Source organism: Gorilla gorilla, chromosome 5 (assembly GCF_029281585.2).
Source record: "Gorilla gorilla gorilla isolate KB3781 chromosome 5, NHGRI_mGorGor1-v2.1_pri, whole genome shotgun sequence".
Lineage (NCBI taxonomy): Eukaryota > Metazoa > Chordata > Mammalia > Primates > Hominidae > Gorilla > Gorilla gorilla.
Genome location: NC_073229.2, coordinates 71,797,593 through 71,825,370, shown reverse-complemented (window position 1 = coordinate 71,825,370; position 27,778 = coordinate 71,797,593). Strand labels below are relative to the sequence as shown.

The following is a 27,778-nucleotide window of genomic DNA, read 5'->3' as shown; positions in this document are numbered from 1 at the left end:
GGAGAACATTATCTTAATCATCAAATCTCTAATATCTGGTGCAGAGAGATCAATCATATAATCCTCTTATTGACATCTCGGAAATGTCTTACCTCCCTAAGAAAGGGAAAAATTAATTAATTTTACTAAAAATTCAGGAGTGACACAGTGTTCAGAAACTCAGAGAATCCTGGTTCCGAATTCCCTCCAATTGCCTTCCAGCTGAGGGATGCTTACTGAGAAACTTAACATGAAATTTTGGTCTCTAGCACCCATCTGTTTTATGAAAATAATTATTTCCACAGGGTATTTTAGATGTCAACTCTGGATGCCATCTCTGGAGAAAAGTGGATAATAAATTTAAAATATACCAATGATGAATGGGCCATTGTGGGCGACGTGCCAAGTGGAGACGTAGAATGCACGGTAGGCAACACAAATACCTTAGGGAGGGCAGCTGCAGTCTTAAAGATGCTGAAGTGCCTACCATGGCCCATGACAATGTCACCGATAAAATCAAACATGAGCCGGCAGCTTAGGGGAGTTAAGGTATGGGGGCAAAGCAACTCACATCCTCTACCATCAAAATTGTCCCTCAGACAAAAGGAACATCTAAGGCAACTTTATCAGTTGAATCCAAAACACAGCAAGAGTCATTGTTACTCTTATGAGTAGCAGAGACAAGGAAGGAGGTTTCCAAAATAAATGATGTAATGCCAAAAAAATAAAATATCATTGTTTGCAGGTTTTTATCTTTCTTTCCTTCATTTAGGTCATCACCAAAATTAGTTTATTAAGAATGAATGCAACCAATTGTGGTATAAAGATACATACATCCAGTACCTTACCACCAGAGATTTCCTACTTATTAAATTTAATTTGCATTTATTACTTATTTTATTATGTGAAGTTGCCTTGTAAGGAATAACATATAGATCAGAAGCAACATTCAAGCCATACTGAAAGTAATATCTAGATAACACATCAGAAACATTGGCAGAATAGATGACTTGTTTTGGGGCATGTCAGGGCCTTCTGAGTGAGTACCTGTTACCAATGACTCTAGTTAGACACAATTAGAAAGAGAAATAAATATATAAGTAGATATTATGGCAGAATAAAGCATGTTACAGGCCGGGCGCGGCGGCTCACGCCTGTAATTCTAGCACTTTGAGAGGCCGAGGCGGGCAGAGTGCCTGAGCCCAGGAGTTCGAGACTAGCCTGGGCAACACAGTGAAACCCTGTCTCTACTAAAATACAAAAAAAAAAAAAAAAAAAAAAAAATTAGCTGGGCATGGCAGCATGTGCCTGTGGTCCCAGCTACTCGGGAGACTGAGGCAGGATAATTGCTTGAACCCGGGAGGCAGAGGTTGCAGTGAGCCGAGATCATGCCACTACACTCCAGCCTGGGCGACAGAGTGAGACTCCATCTCCAAAAATAATAATAATAATAATAATAATCATGTTACCATGTTACAGCATAAAATGCTTTATAATCATTCCCATTGTTAAGACATTCTGAAGAATAATTATAGACTTGCTACCACAGGTCCATGTGAGAAACTGAGGTGTCAATGGTTTGTACACTTAGACTGTTTCTGAGCGGCTAAAACCTATCATTATTATATCATAATGTACTTAAAAATAATCAAAGCAGAATAATTGCCTTGAGGGCTAGGACTTTCTTTATCATGTATGTTCCCACTGCAGCCCTTAGTACTCTGTCTTATTCAAAATAAGTGTCTAAGGATGTATACTGATTTGAAAGTCTGTTTTGTTTTTTCTGAGTACATTGCCATCCAATAGGCACTAGGTTGCATCTCTGAAGACGCTCACCAACAACACCCAGACCTGTCATCAGATAATGATATGAGGAATTAGAACCAAGCACGAATCTCATGTTTTTTGTCTGTTAACAGATTTCTTCTTAGAAAGTAATTAATTTTATTTGTATTAATGAAGCTATGAATTAATAAATAATTTAGGCTGGGCATGGTGGCTCACACCCGCAATCCCAACACTTTGGGAGGCTAAGGTGGGCGAATTACCTGAGGTCAGGAGTTCGAAACTAGCCTGACCAGTATGGTGAAACCCCATCTCTACTAAAAATACAAAATTAGCTGGACGTGGTGGCCCATGCCTGTAATCCCAGCTGCTGAGAAGGCTGAAGCAGCAGAATCGCTTGAACCCAGGAGGCGGAGGTTGCAGTGAGCTGAGATTGCACCATTGCACTCCAGCTTGGGCAACAAAAGTGAAACTCGAATTCAAAATAAATAAATTATTTAATTAACCTTATTTTAAGAGCTATCCTTCACTGAATTATCACAGAATTCTAAAATTCTTTGTAGCTTTACATTTTAACAACAGTTTGTTTGTTTGTTTTCCATTTCTTTTCTCTTTTGCTGTATTTAAAAATAAGTGGTATGTGCCAGGCACGGTGGCTCTCGCCTGTAATCCTAGCACTTTGGGAGGCTGAGGCGGGTGGATCACCTGAGGTCAGGAATTTGAGACCAGCTTGGCTAATGTGGAGAAACCCAGTCTCTACTAAAAATACAAAAATTAGCCAGGCATGGTGGTGCACGCCTGTAGTCTCAGCTACCCGGGAGGCTGAGGCAGGAGAATCGCTTGAACTCGGGAGGCGGAGGTTGCAGTGAGCCGAGATCGCACCACTGCACTCCAGGCTGGGCGACAAGAGTGAAACTCAGTCTCAAAAAATAAATTAATTAATTAAATAAAAAATAAATAAATGGTATGAACTCTTTTTTCTGAAATCAAGAAGAATGTTATTATGAGATCATAAGTAAATTTACATATCATTGGATGAGTCTTTTGCTCTCATATTCAAAATATATCAAATGTTTAAATACAAAAAGTAAAATTTAAATTATTTAAAATATAGTTGTTCAGCTCCTTATATTAGATATATGCTGTTAAAGAAAACTAATGTCAGATGACCTGTTTTCATCCTCAATCTCAAAGAGTTGCTTTTTAACTCAAGGTAGCAATATTTATGACATTTAGAAATTGACCACTGTGTTGATTTGATTGTACCAAGTCTCAATATAAAATAAGTTGAATCATATACTCTTCTTGTTATCATTATTATTATTATTATTATTATTATTATTTTGAAATGGAGTCTCGCTCTGTCGCCCAGGCTGGAATGCAGTGGCGCAATCTCAGCTCACTGCAAGCTCTGCCTCCCGGGTTCACACCATTCTCCTGCCTCAGCCTCCCGAGCAGCTGGGACTACAGGTGCCTGCCACCACGCCCGGCTAATTTTTTGTATTTTTAGTAGAGATGGGGTTTCACCGTGTTAGCCAGGATAGTCTGGATCTCCTGACCTCGTGATCCGCCCACCTCGGCCTCCCAAAGTGCTGGGATTACAGGCATGAGCCACCGCGCCCGGCCATTATCATTATTTTTGTAATATTATTGAACATTCATTATTTGAGAAGATAAAATTGTCTCGAGACATATTATGTTAATACAATAGAAATTATTAAATTTATGCATGAGATCTGTTTCTTCTTATAATCTCTTAGAGAAAGAAACCATTATTTATCAGAATGCCCTGAGGTACATGATCATTTTTACTATAGTAATATATGATTTTTTTTCCTTTTCATTATGAAATTTCAGTAGAAGGTAAATATAAGTAAAACTCTTTGTTGATGCACTTATAGTCTAAAAGACATTTGGAAAAGAGTCAAGATTTGTTGTCTTGGTTTTACTTATTTATTAAACATAATACATAGAAACTAGTACCTATTTCTTAAAACTATTCCAGAAGTAACTTCATGTTATAGATACAAATATACCCAGCTTGAATGTATCTCTTTGTCTATCATTATTCCAAAAATGCAACTCAAAAATAAAATCAGACTACAAATTCATATGCTAACACGTCATTTCCTAAGATATGTTGCAGAGAACACTGCTAGTTCCTCAGAATATTCACTGTTATCGCACACACATTAAAATACATTACACTGATAGGTGAGTTTAGGAAACACTGGATTAACCTCCAGAGTGCCTCACAGTCTTTAGTATATTACAATACAAATATGAGTCTCCAAGGGGAAATGTGTTGTATAGTGCATTTCCTGCTCAGTGTTTTCTGAATATTCTTGAACACAAACCAGAACCGCATTGTGGGAAGCACTTTGGAAAATCAGAATTCCCAGGAACAGAGTTTAGAAAATACATGATAGGAAAAACAAAAGATCCATTCAACCTCAACAGCAATTATGGTGGAACTAACCAAATTGAAACATATTGTTACAAAATACTTTCCTCCTTTCTTCCACCTCTCTACCACTTCCCACAAAAATTAGCTTTATTGTCATCTAGCAGAATCAATGACTAAGATATTCCACATGATTTAATAGATGGTTTTCAAAGGGGTGGAAATGTCCTTCTAAGTCCATGTTAATTGATTTTTCTTCTGATGTTTGAAATATTGGAATAACATCAACCAAATTATGAGAAATTTCACTTGGCATTGGTAGATTTAAGAAATTTTGAAGAATTTGATATCATTCCTTTATTTCTAATTATGTATTGATTAATAGATGTAAAAGAGTCACCTTGAATTGGTTAAGTACCTAGCAATCTTTTAATCAGCAAACAGCAATAAACTCAGGGCAAAAATCAATACTTAAAAGTAGCAATTCACTCACCCAGGGTAAGATAAGATTTATATTGGATGTGTAGCAAAGAATCTTGTTTTACTTGTGTCTTGCCTTTGTCTTATTTTGTCTTGTTTTATCTTTGTGTGTAATAAACTGATGAATTTTTAAATTCTGCAGACTGGTGACTTTCTTACTTATTTACTATAGATTTTACCTTAGAAATTTTTTCAAATAAACCCAATAATGCATATTGCTTAAGTGTGTGACACATACTATAACACTGTTCATAATAAAGATCCTTATGAGAGCTACAGCTTTAATTTTAACAAATGTATAACACAATATTATAATGTACACATATTTAAATATTTTAATGGAAAAAGTATTTTCTTCTTTTAAAAACCAGACTTTTACGAACTTTACTATTTATAATAAATAAATTGAATAAATTTCAGAAAATAGTGAACTCCACAAAAATACATTTTTCAACTGTCTTCAGCAACCTAGCCAGTCATACTGTGTTACATTGGTATTAACATGAAACATAATGCTCGATGAACCGAAGTTTTTGGATATTCATTCACATAAACAGCCAAAATAACTTTTATTGGAAACCCTCAAAGATATAGATTTTCCAACTCTCTTAAATAGAAAATACTAAGCATAGGCAAAACTTTTCTTGATAACAGTGTCATCAGAACTCCTGTATCTGAAAGGTGCCAGGTTCCTTAACTCTATTTGCTTGTACACTTAATTACCCCAGACACTGGGCTTTCATGTGTTCCTGCCACCCCCAGAACAGCCTCTCTTCTCAGCGCAGGTGAATGTTCGTATGCCTCTGATGTGCCGCCATATTTCCCCGCAATCTTTGGAAGTCAATCTGAGGCTAGCCCTAGGCCTCTGCTACAGAGTAATGTTCATGAGTTTTGTGACAGCTACTTCCTCTAAGGAAAGGTTTTTGCTCACTTCTAGATTTATAGCTGTATTCAAGATAGAGTCAGGCATGCACAATGTCTGACTTTCCAGAAAGTGAAATGCTAATACATCGAATCACTTCGAATAAGAAGAGTCCATCTTCACTTTGTGCACTTGCCCCATATCCTCTATGTTTACTCGCAAAACCTCCTGTAAAAGACTGCCAGGAAGCTCAAGGTCAAATTTCACACTAATTCATAGCAACCAATTATTCATGTATTTAGTTACTCCCTATCTGGTTCCATAAAGGTTTTATGACCACTAAGCCTTTATGCTTACCATATCTGGGTTTTCTTTTTACTTTTAAATGCATTTTAACTTTTTTCTTTCCATATTAGTAAACTTTGGGCATGTGCTTTTTAAGTGAATCAGGCCAAAAACAGTTTAAAAATAGGCTTAGGCTAGGGACTTCACGTACATTATAGTTTTTATTCTTCACAAAAGCCTTCAGATTAGTTATTACTGTTCCCTATCTTACACATGAATTAACTGAGACTCAGAAAGATTAAACAAAACCCATGGTCTTATATTTGGTAGTTGTGGGCAAGAATTTTCACCAAGCCCTTTCTGATTCAAAATCCCTGGTTAGCTCTACAAGGACACATGGCCTTTCCAAATAGTCAGAAAGGAAAATACTCTGTGGCCATTACATGTCTGGACAATCACCTAGGGCAGAGGTACAAAGTGGGTACTGAAAATGATGACCTGATTCCTTTAAGAAAAGGTTGTATATTTTATTAAATATATTACTTTAAGACCTTGAAATTCTAATACACTTCAAGAGTTTTCAACCCAGTATGGTTCTTTTTTCCATTTTTCCAGTTTTAATATCTTGAATAGTCCATAAACCTCAACTTCATACATCTAGAACAATGTATTCCCATGAATTTGGTCTTATTATGTGCTATATTATCTTACTTTTTGTTATTTATGCTGATATTAAAATTAGTTATGACCTGTTCCAATGTTAACTCTATAGCCACAGTAAATTTACAAACATAATTAGTGACCTATGCTCATCAGATGAGCCATGGACAGCACATTTAACTCAAGGTTGTAGTCTATTTTGTATTTGAGCAAATATAAGTCACCATATTAATCATTGACATTTAATTGCTTAGTATCGAGGCAAAATTACTTTTATAACTTCTATGGCAAAAAACTTTATCCTCATACCAGAAGTTCATTAAACTTAATAAAACATTAATATATTCTATAATACTTATTTTTCTTGGCACATATTCCTGGTATCTCTGAGAAAAAAATGGATTTGAACACTCGCTAAGCTTCACATACGTAAATAAAACAATCTTCCAGCGCTGAGGCAATCACAATGAGAGGTCAAAATAAATGGATTCCAGTTTTTAAAATGAAGGTAAACCACATCATTTAACTAAATCAAGTTTGCCCTCATTTGTGTAATGGCATTTTATATATAACTTTATTACATTATTTTCAGGAAAGCCCATGGAACTCATTAATTTTAAAGTTATTGACCAGCAAAACATGGAAACAGAGGCCGGCTAGCACAACTTTTCCAGTCTATGACAGTTGCTCTACTACCCTGTCAATTTCATTATAAATCTGTGTGTGCTAAATCTCATGTCTTACCGTCAGTTTCTCCTCTAAATTCTTGTTTAATAAGCTTCTTTTTTCACGCTTTTCAAGTTCCATATTGAAAGACAATGAGAAAGAGAGAAAGACTGAGAGACACAGAGGTTCAGATTCTGTCTAGAAAATGATTCGACGTGCTTACATGTTAGATATTGCAGGACATTCCAAGTTGTGAGAGCCTAGGACACTATCAGAGAGCCCTAGCGATAATTTCTGGTTAGCTAGTGTTTCCATTTATAGATGTTCAAACCCTATAAACAGAGCACTGAAGAGAAGTCAGGCAGCTGGCCTTAGATAATGATAAATGTCCCTAGATATAAAAGCAAACTCTTCAGCAGAATGTTCCAACAGGTTAGGCTCCCTGAACCAATACAGATGTATGTGACAAAAATCCACGATCAAAGAATTCATTAATAGCTGTTGCAACAGAATAAAATATACTCTAGAATACAGACCTAATAAATCAGTTAAAAGGAACAAATGTGATAGTCAGATAGCAAATAAAATCAGCAGATCTAGCGCTTCCAAATTCCAATTTGCAACCTAGTAGTGTAGATATGTTTGTATTACTTTGTAGATTTTTTAAAATGTTGCTTAAAGAGGAAGAGCAAAAGTATAACAAATTAAAACTATAAAGACATGCAAACATATATTCAAGGGGTGTTGTCAACTTTATTCCATGGAGAGTTGACAAAATGATGTTTAAAAATACCATGAAATAAAAGTGTTTTCCTTCACAAAAATGGATTTTGTTCTTCATTATCCTGGCTTTTTCACTGGGAGCAAAGTTAAGATATAGAAGATAAATCTCATTTTTTCAGTGGAACAAGTACTTTCAGATTTCTTTAGAAAATGTTACATGCCTTAAAGAAAATTAATTGGGCAACAATGGTAAATAGTTCTCCCTGTGTTTTGCAGCAAAACAAAATATGTGGAAGGTAGTAGAAGAATAGAAACGGATTTCAGAGTAAACTAAGACTGCTCTCTATGGTGATTTAATACCTCAGCCTGTTTAAAACATCCTTTTAACACCTGTTTTTTGGTTTTGGTTTTGTTTTGTTCTGTTTTGTCTACTTTAACTCAAATTCCCTATCAGCTTTTCCTTCATAAGAAAACATTTCAGAAAATGTGTTGTGGAGCTCTGTCCTTTCAAACAATTGCAGTCAATCCTCTGTTGTCAGGCAGGGTTGCTCCAGAATTTATTCTGCATCATGGTGGAAGGTTTGAAGACTTCAGAAGTGAAACACTGAGTAGGCAATAAACCTATCCTTCAGGATGATAAATTCAGAAACACTGTATTAGATTCATGGGCAAAAGGGGCTTCCTCTTTTGACTCAAATGTAAATTCCAGAAAGGAAATTATTTATGCTGGTTATTGTTCTAACAAGTTGGAAAACAAAAATCTTAAAGATTGATTAACATGCAAGATTGGTATGTGTCAAAAGCAAGGCAATTGTTAAAATCTTAAGTGAACGAACTTCCTAAACTTCTCTAGAAAAAAAAAAAGAAAAAGAATCATGCTGTGGCTGCAAAAGGAAACTCAATTCATGCTCAGCATGCAAGTTTAATGCCTGAAGACTAAATCCAGGATCTGGTTAGGAGGAAAAGGAATGGTGTGTGTGATGCAGAGTTGGTTGGCAGATGAGAATACGGTAGTGATTTGGAAGAGATGTGGGAGGCATGAAAAGTTTTAGTTACACAAACATGTGCTGAGTGCCTATAATAGATAAAGATTATCCTAGGGGCAGGTAGTTTTTTTTTTAAATAAAATAATTGAAAATAATAATACAATTTACAAATACAATCCCTGGATTTTGGCCCTCAACAAACTCACAACCGAGGTGCGACTGGATAGTAGCAGGATAATAACCCTCATATAGCACAGTTCCTTGGCATACTCACCGTGCACTAGGTACCACTTTAAGGCTTTCCAAATGTTATTTCAATTCCCTTTTAAAATCACTCTAGAGGGTAGATATTATTATCTTCCCCATTTTTATGGGCTAAATTTGTGCCTCCAAAATTCATATGTTGAAGTTCTCATCCCCCAATACCCTAGAATGTGACTGTATGTAAAGAATGTTCTTGAAAGAGGTAATTAAGGTTAAATGAAGGCATTAGGATGGTCCCTAATCCATTATGAGTGGTTCCTTCTAAGAAGAAATTAGAACACAGGCACTCACAGAGGGAAGGCCCTGTAAAGACTCACTGAGAAGATGGCCATCTATAAGTCAAAGAGAGCAGCCTTAGAAGAAACCAACCCTGGTGCTGCAGGGTAAGCAGCAGCTACCGTGAGAAGAGTTTGGTGGGTGATCTCACAACATCTTGCTGGCACAGCCTACCAAAAAGCCAGAAGACAGAACTTAGGCTGACTATGAATCTTTGAACAAATGCATGGATGGCATTTGTAAAATAAATGAAGAATATCTGAAGAGAATGATCCCAACAGCCACTCTGTCACACTGATATCATCAGTTGTTTGATTTTATGGACGATCTGGCAGACCTCAGCTGCCTGGTTTAGCGAGCTAATACCCAGACATGACAGCCTTACAACAAAGATAGGATTAAAGAGTTCTATATGCTCCTGAGTCAGCAGTCCCAACAGACCAGGATGTAATTGAGTTGGGAGCACTAGGGGAATGAGGGTGGGCTTCACAGGTGTGTACAAAGAACGAGCTGTAATGGAAGTTTAGGATTACAGTGTTCCTGTTTCCATTTTGTTACACTCTAGCTAGGATTGAATGTATTAGATAAACGTGAGGGTCTCATTCAACCTGAAGCTCCTGTTGGCCCCCTTTTTTACTTTTACTTTTTTCTTTTTTTATTTAAACATTTTTTGTGATGATTTAGATGGAAGTTGTTCTTGGTCAGTTAACGTTGGCCCCAATCCTTTAAACTGTCCATAACATTTGCTGTACTAAATAGTCTTCACAACGAAGTTAGAGGCGGAAAAATTTTTTAATAAAAAATAAATTTACAAATATTTATAAAAGGAAGAAACCAACTGTGCTGACACTTTGATTTCAGTCATCAATCCTCCAGAACTTTGAGGAAACAAACCTCTGTTGTTTAAACCACCCAGTCTGTGGTATTTGGTAGGACAGCCAAATCAAACTAATATACCCATTTCAGAGTTGAAAAAGCAAGACACAGTTACACAACTAATAAGCAGCCATCAAGGCCCCTCGCCTAAGTTCCTCTCCAGCTGCTATGCACTTTAGCTTCTCCTCTGAGCAAATCACTTCGTTACAGGTGTAACAGGAGACTGGGTAAATAGCACCAGCACTGTGTGGTGAATGCTCTCTCTTCCATGCCTTTTCAGAGATACGTTTGAATATATTTTAGATACGATTGAGGCACAGAACTTTCTTTAGATGAAACTATGCCCAGGCAAAAGCTAGCTCTCATCTACTTGCTGGTCAAACAGAAAAGAGATTGAGCCACTCTGGTCTCCTTTCCATTTGTCAGTCACAACAAACATGTTCCTTCCTTGGGAGCTGTCTTCCTGGAGTGTTCTCCCCCCAGATAGTCACGTAGCTCCCTTCTCACTTCATCCAGGCCTTCCCCATCACAAACAGCAAACCCATCACTCTTTGTTCACTCACTTGCTGTTTTCTTCTTCATAGCTCCTATCATCTTTGGTATTAAATTATGTCACATTATATGTTAAGTTTATCCATATGAACTTCTTTGTAGTTTGCCTTCCCTGCTAGAGTATAAGCATGAAACTGTGCTTTATTCATCATATTATTCAGGCATGTACAATGTAGTGTGGGCTAAATAAATACCTGTGAAAAAAGGAGGGCAAGAGGAAAAGGGAGGAAAGAAAAAAATCAAAGAAGGAAAAGAGAATGAGAGGGAGGGCAGGGAAGAAAATGGATCCAATGAATGAGACTTGAGACACTTAATACATAATCGTTTATAAGACTTTTGATAGGAAACCGGAATAAAATTATATTAATCCAACACAAATCATACTACAATGAATACCATATTGATTGTTCAAGACACAGATCCTACTCAAGTAACTATTAAGGGAGAAAGAAATGGATTTAGGAAGCAGGGACAACTGAATTTGTTTGCAGATTCTGCTACTCTCTAGTTGGCTCATTTTGAGCAAACTACTTACTTAATTATCGGAGTCTCAGTTCCCTGTCCCCTAAATAGAAGGATGATACCAACCACATGTGTTGTTACGAAAATTAAGTGTGGTAAATTTTGTGTGTAAGGAACCTAACAGAATGTCTGGCAACAAGCGGGTTCTCAGGAAAAGCGTGTGACATTTTTTCCCTGGTCGACATGACATTTATGTAGGAAAAAGGTGACTTCAAAGATACTATCCAAACCCCAATAAGTGTGGCAAAAAAATTAACTAGACCAGGGATCGCCAACCCCTGGGCCATGAACCAGTACTTTGTGGCCTGTTAGGAAATGGGCTGCACAGCAGGAGGTGAGTGGCAGCTGAGCGAGCATTACCACCTGAGCTCCACCACCTGTCAGATCAGCAGCAGCATTAGATTCTCATCAGAGCATGAATCTTATTGTGAACTGCGCATGTAAGGAATCCAGGTTTCATGCTCCTTATGAGAATCTAACGAATGCCTGATGATCTGAGGTGGCACAGTTTCATCCAGAAACCATCCCCCACCCCTAGCCCCATCTGTGGAAAAATTGTCTTCTGGGAAACCAAAAAGGTTGGAAACCATTGAAATAGAAAATAAGAGCAAATATTTGCAAGTTATTTATCTGATAAAAGATTTGTATCCAGGATACATAAAGAACTCTTGCAACTCAACAATAAAAAGACAACCCAATGTAAAAAAATGGACGAAGGATTTGAATAGACATTTCTCCAAAGAAAACAAATGGCCAACAAGCACATGGAAAGATGTTCGACATCATAGTGATTAGGAAGCACAAAACAAAACCAGGAAATAACATTTCACACCTATTAGGGTGGCTAAAATAAAACACAAACAATAACAAGCATTGGCAAGGATGTGAGGAAATTGAAACCCTCTTACATTACTCCTGAAATCATAAAGGGGCACAGCCACTTTAGACAACAGTGTGGCAATTCCTCAAAATGCTATACATAGAATTACAATATTACCCCGAAATTCCACTGCTAGGTATATACACAAGAGAAGTGACAACATGTGTCCACACAAAACTTCTACCCAAATGTTCATGACAGCATTATTTGTAATTGTCGAAAAGTGGAAAAAACACAAATATCTATCAGTATATGGATGGTAAAACAGATGTGGTATATCCATACAGGGAAAATTATTCAGCAATAAAAAGGAATTAAGTATTAATACATGCAAGAACATGGATGAACCTTGAAAGTACAATAAGTGAAAGAAGCCAGTCACGAAAGACCACCTATTACATGATTTATTTACATAAAATGTCCAGAATAGGCAAATTCATGGAATGAGAAAGATCATTTGTGGTTTCCAGTGGTAGGAGGGAAGGCAGAACAGGGAGTGACTGCTAACGGGAACAGAGTTACTCTTTTGGATGATGAAAACATTATGAAATTAGACATTGATGATGATTTTGTACAACTTTGAAAATATACTAAAAATCACCAAAGTGTATGTACAGCGTAAAAGGATAAATTTTATAGCATATAAATTATACGTTAAGAAGGCTATTATTTTTTTTAAAAAATTGACAAAGGAAGATTTGTAATTCCTTTTTAAGCTGGAAATTTATTATTTTTCCCAGGAATATACTACACACATAGGGTCCCTCCAAACAGGAAATTAAAATGTAAACTGCAGTAACCAAGCAAGAATTCCATTCAAAATGGAAACAAATGACCACTGGCACATAATATTTGGTTCAAGATATTGCCACCTCACTTCATTCCTTTGCATTCAATACACCTGCTTCCCAAATAAGTGCCTGATGAATTTGTGCCTGTATTCAAAAACTGGGGGAAAGTGGAACTTGCAGCAATTAAAATTGCTTGTTCATCTACTGGATCAGAGATCCAAATGTAAATTAACTTTAATTGTGGTGATTTTCCCTCACCTGCCATTTAAAAAACTTCCTTCTCCACAAAAAAAGCACAGATAGGTGCTCTACTGCTGAAACCTCACAAGGTAGACAAGGCATGAATGAAAAAAATGCTGTTTTCTTTTGAAAGAATGACAATCTGCCAAACATGGCATAGACAACCCAGAATCTTCCCCATTACATGCTCCAAGGATAAATATCTTTTTACTAAGACAGGGGTCATCTTCTGGGACAACTGATGCTTTTATAAAGGTTTCTTATCATTCCACATAGCCCATCCAGAACATGAGTCCGTTATTCCCCCCTTGATCAATTCAGAAGCCGACGTAATCTCCACACCCATTTAGTGATGGACCAGGATACTATACTCAGCACATGCTTCAGGTACCCAAGAGCCTAATCCAAATGTAGCTCAGATCCAGCATTGAGCACTGATCTCAAACAGTTAACTTCTGATCTGTTGGTGTTGCTCTTAGTTCAGAGCTTATGCCTTTGTCTCTAGAAAGCTATGTTCCAATTGGTGGTCACAGCATTGGGGAGGGAGGTGGCTGTAGGCAAGCGAGAGAATGGTTCCCAGCTCTTTCTGGTTGTCTCAGCATCCTTACCTGAATCTATTTATCAGCTTTGGCAGCTGCAAACTCTTAAGGAGCACCTGTCAACTCTTCTACAGGAAGACTTTTAACCTCCCATCACCACCCTTTTTAAGGCATCCGTGATGGCTTCTGTAGGCAAGCGGTACTGAGTTCTAAAAGTTGTGGTGGGTACTCAGAGCTTGTGAAAAGATAATGTCTATGGAGGAATTTCTTAAAGTTGAATTCGTAACTATACAACAAATATTGTTTGTAAGTTGAAGCTGCCAAGCAGATAAAAAAGCCAACCCCAAAATATCAGTAGATGGTAATTATGATAATGACAGCTTAACAAACTTGTACCTTTGTAATTACTGTTCTTCAGTGAAACATAAACTATTTCTACTGGAATGTAAGTTTTTTAACTTCTTCTGATACTGGTTGTCCCCTTATTTTGGTTCTGGGCCATATTTTTTGAATGACTATAAAGAAGACATTTTAGTCCATCTAAGGGAGAAAACATGTTCTTTCTAAAATTACTTCTGAGGTAGAGTGTTTTTTGAAGCATTAGAAAATATTTGAATCAAGTGAGAACTGTAAGAACTTTGAAAAGTGTTTTTTTAATTTGTGCACCATCTTAAAAAAATGCAATTCCTTTATTGGAAACTTATTGAAAAGTAAAATGTGAGGTTTTAAAAAACTACTGCTATTAACATTGATGACAATTTCTACATAGCAATAGTCATTCGGATATAAAACTAAATTCATACCTTCAGATTCTGTAAAACAAACTGGCTAAAATCAGTTGAGAATCAAGTCCAGCATGTTCCGTTTTCTCAACTACTATATAATAGCACGTTTTCAAGGGGCTTTCAATTTATTTTCTCTTGTGCATGGTTATATCCACAGAGGTACTTGGTTGAACAGGTTTTGCTCTTGCATTTGCAGTCAATATATTTCTAGGCCCTTTCAACAGTCGATACACTTCCTAATAGTTCCTAGTAGCCACTTTCTGTCTGTCTGTCTGTCTCTGTCTCTCTCTCTCACACACACACACACACACACACCGTTGCTATTTCAGGAGTAAAGACAACAAACCAAGGTGAACTGACAAGATTTTAGGGAAAAGGACTCAGAAGCAGAATTACAATGTGTCTTTCTAACTTTGGAAAGGAGTTCCGGATTTAAGTTTTTCTGGGTCTTTATGACTTAATCAATACAACCAGATTCAACACCTAGCTCACCCCTCCCCTAAACCCAGCAGCTTAACTGTCATGGTTGTGTTGACATGATAAATCATTTTGCCCCCAGAGTAACAGCTCGGTGCCCTTTGAGACAGTGTGCCCAAAATGTACTTTCAGTTTTATCAGTTGAAATTGTAACATGTTCCAAAGCAATCTGCACTTATACAGAAAGAATGCTTACCTTTCTACTGACTTGGAAGCAGTCTGCAGGACAGTAATCCATCAGGGAGGTCAACGGCCACATTCCCAGAACAGCTGACCCTGTCAGTCTTCGGAAAATACTGTTTACTCTGTAACTAATACTGGATACCAGGCACAAGAGGCAGAAACCAAATTTTAAAAAAAGAGTTAGGCATAAACCTCATTCCCACTGGGACCACTTCACAAGAACCGTAGTTGCTAAGTTCCCCCCAAAATATTTCTTTATAAGAATGTCTTAGCAATAGTGGGAATTTTGAGTCGAGTGTTGAAAGTTTTGCAACATATCCAACTATCTAATTTTTAGTGTACTGATGAAAATTCTTTAAGCTTCCCTAAAGACATAAGTGGTAACAGAGTAAAATGTTACTGAAAATTGAATTTTTCTTCTATTATGTTGACTGGATTTTTTAAATAAAATTAAAAGTCCTTCTGAAGTGAAATGTCCATTACTCCAGAGAAGAAAAGTCAGAATTATGCAATAGATGTCCATGACAAGGCTGAACAAACTCCACAGTCAGGCAGGACAATTGCCCTGCTTCCCAGCCACCAAAAAATGTCCAGAGAGGGCAGACTTCTGCTGAACCTTCCTCAGTTCCCACAAATTTTCTTCGCTAATTACTCTCAACAGAAGTGAGTCTGTGTTACCCCAAAGGCCACTACTTCGATGTCTAGCCTCTGTGCAAAGGGATCCAACTTTGGGCTATGGCCCATGTGGAAGTCCCATTTAAAGCATAGCCAGGGAAGAGACTCAGAATTTGAAAAGCAAATTTTTGCTCATTTACTTGATTATCTGTGGAAAATATATCATCTCAGATTAGCTTTGTCATCCCACCCTGTAAATCATCCCACCTGCCTTCTATAGTGTATTTTTAAAAGAAGGAAGCTATCACAATGATTTATTTGCCTTTTGGGACCATTCACATTGTAACTCAGGGTTCCCTAGTAACTTGTAACTGTGGCACACTGAGTTTCTGCTGTTTCAAAAGGTTCCAGGAAGAAGCCCAGCTATAGCAAAACAAAAACCAGGTAAAACCAGAGGTGCCTGAGTTGGAGATGAAGTTTGGTGAACTCTCCCTATTACCATACTTAAAAACCCCACCTAGGGAGGAGCTTATTCACCATTTTCTATACCTGTAATATATTAAGAAGCATGACCAGGACTGTGCCTGCACTGCCTTTACCCTGCCTTTCATACAATGACTAAGCCAACCAGCATAATGAAAGCCCTGCTCTCACCTTCCTTTGGAGAGACACACTGCTTTGGGAACTATCCCCAGTGTTCTCCTTACTTGTTGCAAGTAACAAAAATCCCCTTGTTAAATCCTCTTTGGTTGTGGTCATTGGGTTAACACCTGCCAAGTGACCAAAACCATCCATTGTGTGGGTCACACCACTACTCTCTTTCATGATTTCCACTAGTTGAGTTGATTGATGTTGGTGATTTCTAAATGAATGCTTATGTAAAAAACAATGTTATTTTAGGACATTATTCGATTATTTTCTATCCAGTTCAATAATTTGATAATCATGGGTCGAGTATGTCAACATCCCTGTGTGGACACTGACAGCTTTCAGGAGTTGAACACACAGTCTACTGTCAAGAGTTTAGTTAGAAATGAACAGAATCGTATACACCACAGCAGGCTGAATGTGCTAAGTGCTAAGTTAGGAATATAAATGATGTGCTTTAAGAGCCAAAGAAACAAAAGACAATTCTGTCTGGGGATATTGTTCATGATTTCACACAGATGATACATTTGAGCTGGGCTATCCTAATCCTTGCTGCTAAAAGTGATCTTTGAACATCAACATTTACATCATGTGAGAGCTTGTTAAAAATTAAAAACGTGAATCCCACCCCAGACATACGGAGAAAGAATCTGCACTTTAATAAGCTCTACAGGCTAATCATGTGGGCATTCAAGTTTCAGAAGCACTGATTTATCTACTTTTAGAATGGCTAGAGATATAGAAAGAAGGACATGTCAGGTGTACACAAAAATAATGAAAGCCAATAGAAATAGAGGATTAATAGAGTACTTACAGAGGATTTGCGTCTGTCACCTAACAGTAATGGGAAAAAAACACCACAACCACTTATTATGACCCGGTGACTCTGCTAAATGATTGATTATGCTATCTCATTTTGTGCTCTCAACAATCCCTTGAGCTAGCTGCATCATTTCACAGATGAGAAAGCCAGCACTAACAAGGGTTAAGTAATTTTCCAAGTCTACATAGAGAGAAAAGAGTAGAGCCAGGATTCAAAACTAATATTTACTTCCAAACTAGACCTCTCAGCCACTACCTACTCTAAGCCTTGGATTTTCTCCACCAGGAACAAATCCCAGTCCTTATCAACACTCCCCTAGAGAAAAACGAGAGGGCCTGAAGCCCACAGGTAGAGCATCCCAGGCAGCCCACACTCTATTCCTCCTTCCATCCTTCTTTCTTTCTTTCTTAAACTTCCACATCTGGTGGAATAAGAAGAGAAGACTGACAATACTGTTTTGGTGACTAAGGTAATTATTTTTTCATTAAAAATAGAACTTTTGGGAGACTCTCTTGGGCAACCCCCTTTCTCAGCATGAGGCAGCTTCCTCTCTCTTCTTTTTTTTTTTTTTTTTTTTTTTTGTCTATTAAACTTTCCACTCCAAAACCCACCCCCAATAAAATTAAATAAAATAAACGTTTTATTTTATTACCAACTAAATTTATATATACCACAGAAATTTTGGAAAACACAAAGAGGTACAAACAGAAAATTTTAAATTATCTGTAAAACCACAACTCAAATATACCACAGTTAACATTAAGGTATATTTCCAGCTGGGCGTGGTGGCTTATGCCTGTAATGCCAGCATTTTGGGAGGCTGAGGCGGGCGGATCATGAGGTCAGGAGATCAAGACCCTCCTGGCCAACATGGTGAAACCCTGTCTCTACTAAAAATACAAAAATTAGCTGGGCATGGTGGTGTGCGCCTGTAGTCCCAGCTACTCAGGAGGCAGAGGCAGGAGAATCGCTTGAACCCGGGAGGCAGAGGTTGCAGTGAGCCAAGATCACGCCACTGCACTCTAGCCTGGTGACAGGGCAAGATTCCATTTCAAAAAAGAAAAAAAAGATATATTTCCTGCCAGGCTTTTTTATATATTTTAATATTTTATATAATTAGTAGTGTACTGTCCATCCTGTTTTGTGACTTTTTTATTAAACAACACATTATGAACAATTTCCTTAGTCATTAATGCTTTTATTCATGAGTATTCCTAATGGTTAGATGGTGGCAATATAATTTTTGTCTGGCCTCGCCAAGAGTCAGGGAACAGAGGCTAGACAATAGCACAAGTGCAGAGGACAGGCTGGACACAACCCACCTTAATGATTGGTTCTTCCCTTTATCATTTTAAAATTGATATTGGTCACATTAAGTTTGTTTACAATAACAAATAACTGCATATTATAGGCAAATAAAATTATCAAATTTCCCAAAAGTAAGAAAAACAAAATCAGTGAAGCACTGTAATTCTACGTCCACGAATAATCTATGCTTCTTACTTGCTATAAATGGTGTGTCAGCAGGATCTCTTGATAAAATATCTATTGTTTTTTAAAAATACATCAATCATTATGTACACTATAATATTCTAGTAGTAATACATGCTCACTAGAGATATTTCCAAAAACACCCAAAAGTAAAGCCATCTTATGTAGTAATACTTGATTGCAGGAACAGAAACTGACTTCAGAATAAATAATAATAACACTGTATATTATAAGGCACAAGAATATCTCACGGTACTCAGCCAGGCTTCATGAAGGCTACAGCCGGAAACTGGAAAGTCATCATTAACCAGTTCCTCTGTTAGATCTCATGAACTCTTGTCTTTTTCTTTCTTTGTATATCTGCTTTTGTCTTATTTTCCTGAAAATCTGCTTTCTTTGTGCAAGTGGGAGAAGATGCCTGCACCTCCAGTCCAAAATGTTCATGTCTCTCAATCCAAGGCATGCATACAAACTGACTTGTTTTCTCTGAATTTCCAAGTCTAATTCCCAGAAGAAAAGATCCAGTTTGCCCGCCGTGAGTCAGGTGTCCATCATGACCCAATCTACAATGGGTAGTGGGAGGTTAGAAGGGGTGGTAGATGAGGAAGGGAGGAGGACACCGGGCAGAGTCACATATTCTCAACACAAGGGAGTTGAGGAGGCATCATTAAAAGGGTCTACTAAAAACTGGGAAAACAAAAACAAACCAAAAATACAACTAAAAAATGTTAATATTTTCCTGGATTTTATCCCAATCTGTTTTCTATTCTTACATTTAATAATATTTCCTTCCAGGCTTTTCTATATATAGTATATTTTAGTTGTGATAATGATGTATAAACTTTATACCTTAATATAAGAATTCTTCATATTACTGTAAAGTCTTGAAAAATATTTTAAATCAGCAAAGCACCAATTAGTCAATGTGCAATATTTTGTAACCATTCCCATTTCATTGGAAACTCAAATTATTTCCCATGATTGCAAATAAATCTGAGATCACCACCTTTGTGTGCAGAAAGCTATATTTCTATTTTGAATTACTTCATTAAAACTGACTTCCAGATGCTGAATTTTACCAGAGTAAAGATAAGGAAAATTGTCCAAGTTCTTGATAGATACTGCTAAATTTCTTTCCGAAAGGGTTGCATGAATGTGTCTTTCACATATCCTCATCAGCATAAGACATTATTGTATTTAAAAATTTGCCATAGTTAACAACAATTTATTGTTGAAATAACTGAAAGAGAAGAATTGGAATGTTCTTAACACAAAGAAATAATAAATGTTTAAGGTGTAATGATTTGATCATTACACAGTGTATGCTTGTATCAAAATATCACATGTACCCCATAAATAGTAAATATGTGCAACTATTATGTATCCATAAAAATTAAAGATCATCTTTTAAATTGCTATACTGGAAATTTAAGATAGAAGTAACATTTACTGGCTTTTATTTTTTTGAGACAGAGTCTCACTCTGTCACCAGGCTGGAGTGCAATGGTGCAATCTTGGCTCACTGCAAGTTCTGCCTCCTGGACTTAAGCAATTCTCATGCCTCAGCCTCCTGAGTAGCTGGGATTACAAGTGTGTGCCCCCACACCTGGCTAATTTTTGTACTTTTAGTAGAGATGGGGTTTCGCCATGTTTGCCAGGCTGGTCTCGAACTTCTGGCCTCAGTGATCCAACCGCCTCGGCCTCCTAAAGTGCTAGGATTACAGGCATGAGACAAGGTGCCAGACTTCAATGGCATTGTTAAAGCAACATGAGTATAAACATGGTTTCTTCTATGTAACTGTTGAGGCTTAATCACCACACATTGGCCAATTATCATTAAACCTCCTTTAGCAGCCAGGACTAAACGCACCATTCTTCCTTGGTACCACCCTTCATTCATCCGACAAACATTAGTTGACCACCTGTTGGCTGCCAAGCACTGTTTGAAACTTAGAAATAGAAATACATAGATATATGGTCCCTGTTCCTAAAGGTACTGTTACATGAAGGATGGCAGCCCTCATGGAAATAGACACAATAGAGAGGAATCACTGCATCCCACTCAGGGCTTCCCTGCATAGCCCTGGAACTCCCTCAGTGATACACACCCAACAGGTCCTCAGATCAGCTCTGGTCCTTCAGAAAGTTCCAAGGAATGAGAGAGGGTAGCACTCTGAACACATTTCAACCACAAATCCCAGGCTTACCTAGCACTTCGCTTTTCCTGCTTAAATGAAAAAAGAATGCCTAAAAATGTGTTATAAGAATGGATGAGGCTGGGCGCAGTGGCTCATGCTTGTAATCCCAGCACTTTGGGAGATGGAGACAGAGGTGGGCGGATCAATTGAGGTCAGGAGTTCAAGACCACTGGCCAACATGGTGAAACCCCGCCTCTACTAAAAATACAAAATAACAGCCAGGTGTGTGTGGTGGGCACCTGTAATCCCAGCTACTTGGGAGGCTGAGGCAGGAGACTCGCTTGAACCCAGGAGGCAGAGGTTGCAGTGAACCAAGATCATGCCACTGCACTCCAGCCTGGGAGACAGAGTGAGACTCTGTCTCAAAAAAAAAAAAAAAAGAATGGATGAGACGTTCCTTTGGAATTTATTCAAACATATCAAAGTTTTTTAAACCCAACTATAACATCTGGAGCAGACAAAATCTACACTCAGTAGTAGATTCTTATGATCTCTCTTTTTCTCTCTCTCTCTCATCCTCCTTCCCTCCCTCTCACTGACTAGTTTATTAATATAAATGTTGCTCCCAATTTGAGAAGTTCATTGAGGCATAATTTAGAATTAATAAGCTCAGGCAATAGTATACAATTAATGTACTTCCCAAGTTAAGCAGGAGTTTAATGTCACCTCATAAAACCAAGTCTTTGTGATTATCGAAGTGCCAGCTGTGAACTGATCAGGAACACAATAGGAATTTTGTTAATTATCATTACCCAGAGGAAAATAATTAGTTTCTTTGTAGGGAGAATAAAAACAAATGTTGCTATTTTCATTTTAATTTCAACCACTGAGGTTGATAAAACTCAGAATTGGTCTACCAGTTTTGGTCCTCCTATTTCTAAATATTACAAACTCATTAATGCATTAGCAGATTGCATGTTAATCTTCATGTCCATAAATTAATTGGAACACTAGTGACTGGATAATTGGTACATTGTTTTTAGGGGGCATAAAATAACCGCCAAACCCCAAGGTAAAAAGGGCGACTGAAACACCTTTGGAGAGAATGATGTAATCTAGCTTTCTTAAGACTTCAAAACTTCATCAAAGTCTTCTTTAACCCATTATCCTTTCCTTTAAGCATGGCAAATTGACTTTCCTTCTCCCCCACACCTTGCAGATAAATCTCAAAATCATCAGATCAGAGTAACAGGGAGTATTTATTGGCCTAACTGAAGAACTTGGGTCCAATTGCAGCCTTTTCTTCTCTAGAGCTATCAGGCCTGAGGACCCACTGTCCACTTGGGTTAGAAACCACACTGTCCATAGGGAATGCTATGTTTTGTTTGGAACACGGTGTGGTACTTCTGAAATATTGAAGATAGTGCTAGGCCATTTGGGTAGCTCAAAAATGCAGTAAGGGCTGGACACAGTGGCTCACACTCTTAATCTCAGTACTTTGGGAGGCTGAGGCAGGAGGATATATTGAGCTCAGGAGTTCAAGATGAGCCTGGGCAACATAGCAAGACCCTGTCTCTACAAAAAAAAAAAAAAATTAAAAAATTAAAAAAAAAAAAACTAGCCAGGCATGATGGTGTGCATCTATAGTCCTGGCTACCTGGGAGGTGGAAGTAGGAATATCTCTTGAGCCCAAGGTGTCAGGGCTGCAGTGAGCTATGACTGCACCACTGCAATCCAGCCTATGTGACACAGTGAGACTCTGTCTCTAAAAAAGAAAAACAAACAAGCTAAAAGATGCTGAATGATTTATTGTTTTTAAATTTTTGGAGCTTTTAGGAAGCCTACAGATTACAAAGTGCAAGCAGACACAAGCATTAAAAAACAATAATGTCAGGAATTCTGACCCCAGGGGCAGATAAGCAGTCACATCCTTTGCCCTAGGATGTAGAACTCAAGCCTAAACCTATAAATCTTGATTTTACAAATCCATCTCATGTCATTTTTCATGCCATTAATTAAAGACATTTATGTGTCACTAAACGTCTTTCAACAGATCAGCTTTGCCGCATAGGTCCAAGTAACAGCTTGGAAGAGAAAAGTGTTTGAGTCCAACATCTATACTTAAGGCTTTTGGCATTTACTTACATTCTTTGGGCCTCAGTTTCCTATCAGAAAAATGCAGATAAGAATAGCAACTTTGCCACAGTACTGTTTGAGGGATGAAGTGCAAAAAATTATCACTATGTATCAGTATTCTCTTTGTGGAAACTGCTATTCCTCTAATTACTCTATGTTATCAGTAGATGAACAAACCTGAACAGCAAACCAATAGTCAAGTGTCCATGGAGAGAAATTATTGTTGCAATTGAGTGAAACAAGTTGGTGGTGTGATATATGTAATGACTTGCATCACTGCCATTGTGCTGCATACTAATTAGTTATAAATAATAAGCCATAGATATAAATGTCTATAATTAGTGTTGCTTTTACAGGAAAGTTCAATTTTTCATTTTTCTCTTCTCATTTTGTCCATTCTCCATATCTGTAATCAGTATCAACATCAGCAATTTTTCAAAGTACAGCTTCACTATAATCACTCACAGGAACAATCACCCACATTAAAAGATAGAGCCCCTTGCCCTTGAATCAAGATGTTCTTACTTCAATGCTAGGTGTTTCAATTCATGGTTCAACCAGGAACCTTCTCCACTGGGGTTTGCAATACTAGAGGCAGTAAAACATCTAGACCATGAGGTCACTTCTTCTCCTTGGAAGGCAATGGAGGACTGTTCACAGCATAAAGAAAAAGAGGAAGCAAGTCAATATCTGTGGAGGCACTCCCAGGTATTTGGCACTGCTAGATGCTTTTCAGTTTTGTATCTACATCTCCTACCACCCTCATAAGATAACTATGACATTATCCCCCTCTTACATGTGAGCAAGTTATACCTAACAAATGTCAAATAACTTATCTAAGTCCCCAGCTAGAAAGGGCAACACAAGAGTTTGAATTGAGATCTGCTCCACATAAAATCCTAGCCTGCTATATTAGCAAGTGAGTCAGAGCAAAAGCCCTAAACTCAAAAGTATGTGGGTGTGTGGCCCAGGAGGGCAGAATCCAGGGAGACGGAGCTCTGAAACCTAGGAAGTGAGAGTTTTGAAAGAGATGAAGAGGATCAAGGATTGATCAAGGAAAGGGGAGAGGGGAATTAAGTCAGTTCATGACCACTTTCACTGTAAAAGTTTTGCTCTGGGAAAGGCAATGGATGAGTTCAAGGGTGTATCAGCTGGGCTTTGGTAGTGGAAGCAGAGTCACTATGAGCATTACGGTAAATCCATAAAGGATTTACCATAGGAATTAGAGTTTACAGAATTGTGGGAAGAGCAAGGAAAGGAAAGTTCTGGGAGAGGGAGTTGGAGGATGGAAAAGTCAGGAAGCACTGACTCAGGTTGGCAAGACAATGCTTTCAGAGAGACTTGAGAAGCCAAGCACGGCCAATCTATGAAGCAGGGCTGTGAGCAGGAGCTCAGGGAGACCTCAGGAGAGCTTTTGCCTTTGACAGCTACTGCCTCTGTGGGTCTAGAATCAAGCACCTGGTGGTGGGACTGGGGCCACAGTGGTCAGCAGGTCCTGGACTCTGGATGATGAGAGGACCACCATGTGGAGGACAGTGAGGATAAACTGGGACCCACCAGGTACCTCTGCATCTATTCATCTTTGTATCTGGTGTGCTTCCAATAGTGTATTTCCACTAAAGTTCCTCTCCTCACTAATGCTACAGGAAACTCCACAGGAAGGGGATTCTCCTAATGTACTTCCAAGCTTAATCAAGCTGTCAATAGGCACAATTTAAGACAAAGAGTGATGCAGGAAAATCAGTTAGGAAGCTATGTTATAGAAGTCCATGCACGATGTGACTAGTAGAGAGAAAAAAAAATGATTTAAGAAACAGGAAAAAAATGCAAGTGGACTTGGCAATGCACTAAACAAATATAAAGAATTTATTTTTAAGGTTAACACTAGCTAAAATCAGAAATATCACAATTGATAGATAAATTATAATTGGCAACAATGATTTACACAAGCACACTAATAGTCCAATACTAGCATTATCAAAGGATTTTAAACCTACATTGGGGAAACTTTTGCCTCTTGCAGCACATTGAGCAGAAAAAGCCATCAATAAACTATTTTAAAATTTCATGTATGAAAATATTTTTCATATGAAATGCTATCAAAACTTTATAAAAATAAAATTTATTAGAGGTGATACATGATTTTACTCACCTACGACAGGTTTTCTTGTGAGTGTAAAAAAATTATGCCAGATTTTTAGCGGTGAAGATTCTTCCTGTGTTAGGAGGATTGAAGACCTATGACTCCAACAGCCAAAAGAGTAAGATGTGCTTGGAATGCTTGCCTTCTAGAATATTTGAAGCAATTAAGCAATTTGCTCCTATTTCCTCTAACTACTGAAAAATCAAATATCGTAAGAATCCCTGTTGACCCCCAAATCCATCCAACACAACATATTGAGGCTCCCCTAGCTGACCCACAAAGTAAATAAGCCTTAAAGGATACAAAAGAAAAGGGTCTTCTCTAGCTTTCTTAGGAAACAGAAAAACCAACAGCTTTTCGGGTAAACCCCGTGTGAGCATCAAAATCTCTCTCTTCTAAGTGACACCACAGGCATAATGTAAGGATCATTGGATTGAGAGTTTAGATATCCAATGTTTCTTGTTTTGTCTCTGATACTAATTAGTTACTTTGTCTCACTGAGAATCTACTTTTTGTCATTAAAATGAGTGAACTAGGCCATATAATCTTTATCTTTTTTTCTTTTTGTTATGTAAACCTTTTTTTTTTTTTTTTTTGAGACAGAGTCTCACTTTGTCACCCAGGCTGGAGTGCAGTGGCGTACTCTCAGCTCACTGCAACCTCTGCCTCCCGGGTTCAAGCAATTCTCCTACCTCAACCTCCCTAGTAGCTGGTATTACAGGTGCCCGCTACCACACCCAGCTAATTATTTTTGTATTTTTAGTAAAGACGGGGTTTTGCCACTAAATCTAATAGTGACCATACAGTAATAGGCTCAATAAATTCCATCCACTCTCTGAGCAAAACATAATGCAGAAAGTTCTCGAAATCTTTGTCTACTGCTAGTCTGTCTACCAGCCACATCCCTTAAAGTCCCCATATGGAATCATATTTTGGTTTAAAGTTGGACAGTTTCCTTTAGCCAGTAGTACTTTCTGGTCAGACATTTTATCAAGATCCCAAGACCCCTAACCATGAGCAACATTTCCTTTCATCTGTGGGTCCTCAGTAGTTACCTGCTTTTCTTTCTGAAACACACCCTGTTTCACTTGAATGCCAGTAATAACCTCTCAGATAGATATTGGGGGTGACATTACAGACATTTTCTAATGGAAGTTTCTGAGGGCCAAGGAAATTAAATGGTCAACCAATGCCATTTGGATGTTTGTTACTGTGAAGTCATCATGCCTCCAGACTCATAATCTTATGTTCCTTTTCTTATAATTTGCTGAAGGGATTTTTAGATTATAATGTCTATTGGGGGCAACCATTTTGAGAGTTACAAACATTGTATAAGATAATTAGAAACAAGATTCATAACACAGAGGTGTTTCATTTCTGTTCGCTGAAGCAAGCTATTGGCCAGTGTGAACCCACTGACCACACGGTCAGCTTACATAAACGAAAACAGAATTATGTCACTGCACCTTGTCCAGAACTGCTATTGTGCAAGTTAACTAAATTTATGTAGTTCTATGTCCTGCACAGATGTGGGACTTTTCTTCTCGGTCACTTTGCAAGCCGGGGACCCCCAGCTGGCAACTCCTGCCCAGGCCTCGCTCTGCCACACTGGCATGCCCCAGCTTGCCTGTGTCATAGCTTGTACCCCTGTTTGGTGATTCCTGAGCTCTTCTACTGCACCCAAGAAGGATGAGGATACACTGGACATTGAAGGGTGAGGAGGGCAGAGAATATTTTTATTGAGCAATGGAACAGCTCTCAGCGGAACGGCGACGCAGTGGGTGATTACCTAATCCAAAGGCAGGAAAGTCCCCCATATGGCTGGGTCGCAGGCTTTAAACCTTCCGCTTGAAGGTGGGGTTTCACTGTGTACCCGCTCCTATCTGCCTAGGCATTTGGCTGCCTCCTGTCTCTATCAGCACTAGAGATATCAAATATAAGCGTCTTCATCAGCCAACCAAGCACTTTTAATTAGTTAGGTGAGTATGTTGTAAAACAACAGAAAATGAAGACTGTAGTGAACCAGATACTACCTACCCTTACTCAGCTCCAGCTTACTGTTGCCATATGGGAATGCAGGCCCAGGATTTCCAGATCTTCTCACTTTTCCAGAAAAACTAGTTTCATCTGTGAAATCTCTTGATTGTGAAATGTTGGAAACTAATTCAATTTTTTATTCTGTACAGGTTAAAAAAAGAAAAAAAACAGAACAAAAATATCCCACTATCCATGCCCGTAGGTCAGAGTAGGCCAGCAGATCACCAATATACAGTTCCTACTAAATACTAGTGTTAATACAAGAAAAATATTTGACTTATTGGTTTACAAGTTGCAGAACAGCGGAACCAAAACTAAGTTCTAAGGAATTAGCTTCAGGTAAAAGTAGAAGGCTATAGCACAATTATCATGGATAGGATGAAGACCAATGTCCTGAGTAAAGTATTTGCCTAAATTTCCACCCTTCGTGCCTATGATCAGCCATATGCAATCACTTGTTCTTGAGTAAACCATACACTCTGTCACTTCCAGGCCTTTGCACATGCAGGTCCTTGTGTCTCGATAACCTCCA

At 38.0% G+C, this 27,778-nt stretch overlaps 1 protein-coding gene and 1 long non-coding RNA gene across 3 annotated transcripts in view; both read right to left on the bottom strand.

Moving 5' to 3' along the window:
• Positions 1–7,354, bottom strand: part of MLIP (muscular LMNA interacting protein) — a 243,042-nt gene extending 235,688 nt beyond the window's left edge. For both annotated transcript variants that reach the window (XM_055391124.2, XM_004044223.5), the window contains exon 1: positions 7,200–7,354. In XM_055391124.2, the coding sequence (XP_055247099.1) occupies positions 7,200–7,262 (63 nt within the window). In that variant the 5' untranslated portion in view covers positions 7,263–7,354. The remainder of the gene's footprint in view (positions 1–7,199) is intronic.
• Positions 7,355–19,173: 11,819 nt separating this feature from the next.
• On the bottom strand, positions 19,174–27,416 carry LOC115935020 (uncharacterized). The gene is made up of 4 exons (XR_004070751.1): positions 27,247–27,416; positions 25,219–25,403; positions 23,592–23,697; positions 19,174–19,355 (listed from the first exon to the last, which is right to left on the bottom strand). It is a non-coding gene; the product is annotated as an uncharacterized lncRNA (long non-coding RNA).
• Positions 27,417–27,778: the final 362 nt, after the last annotated feature.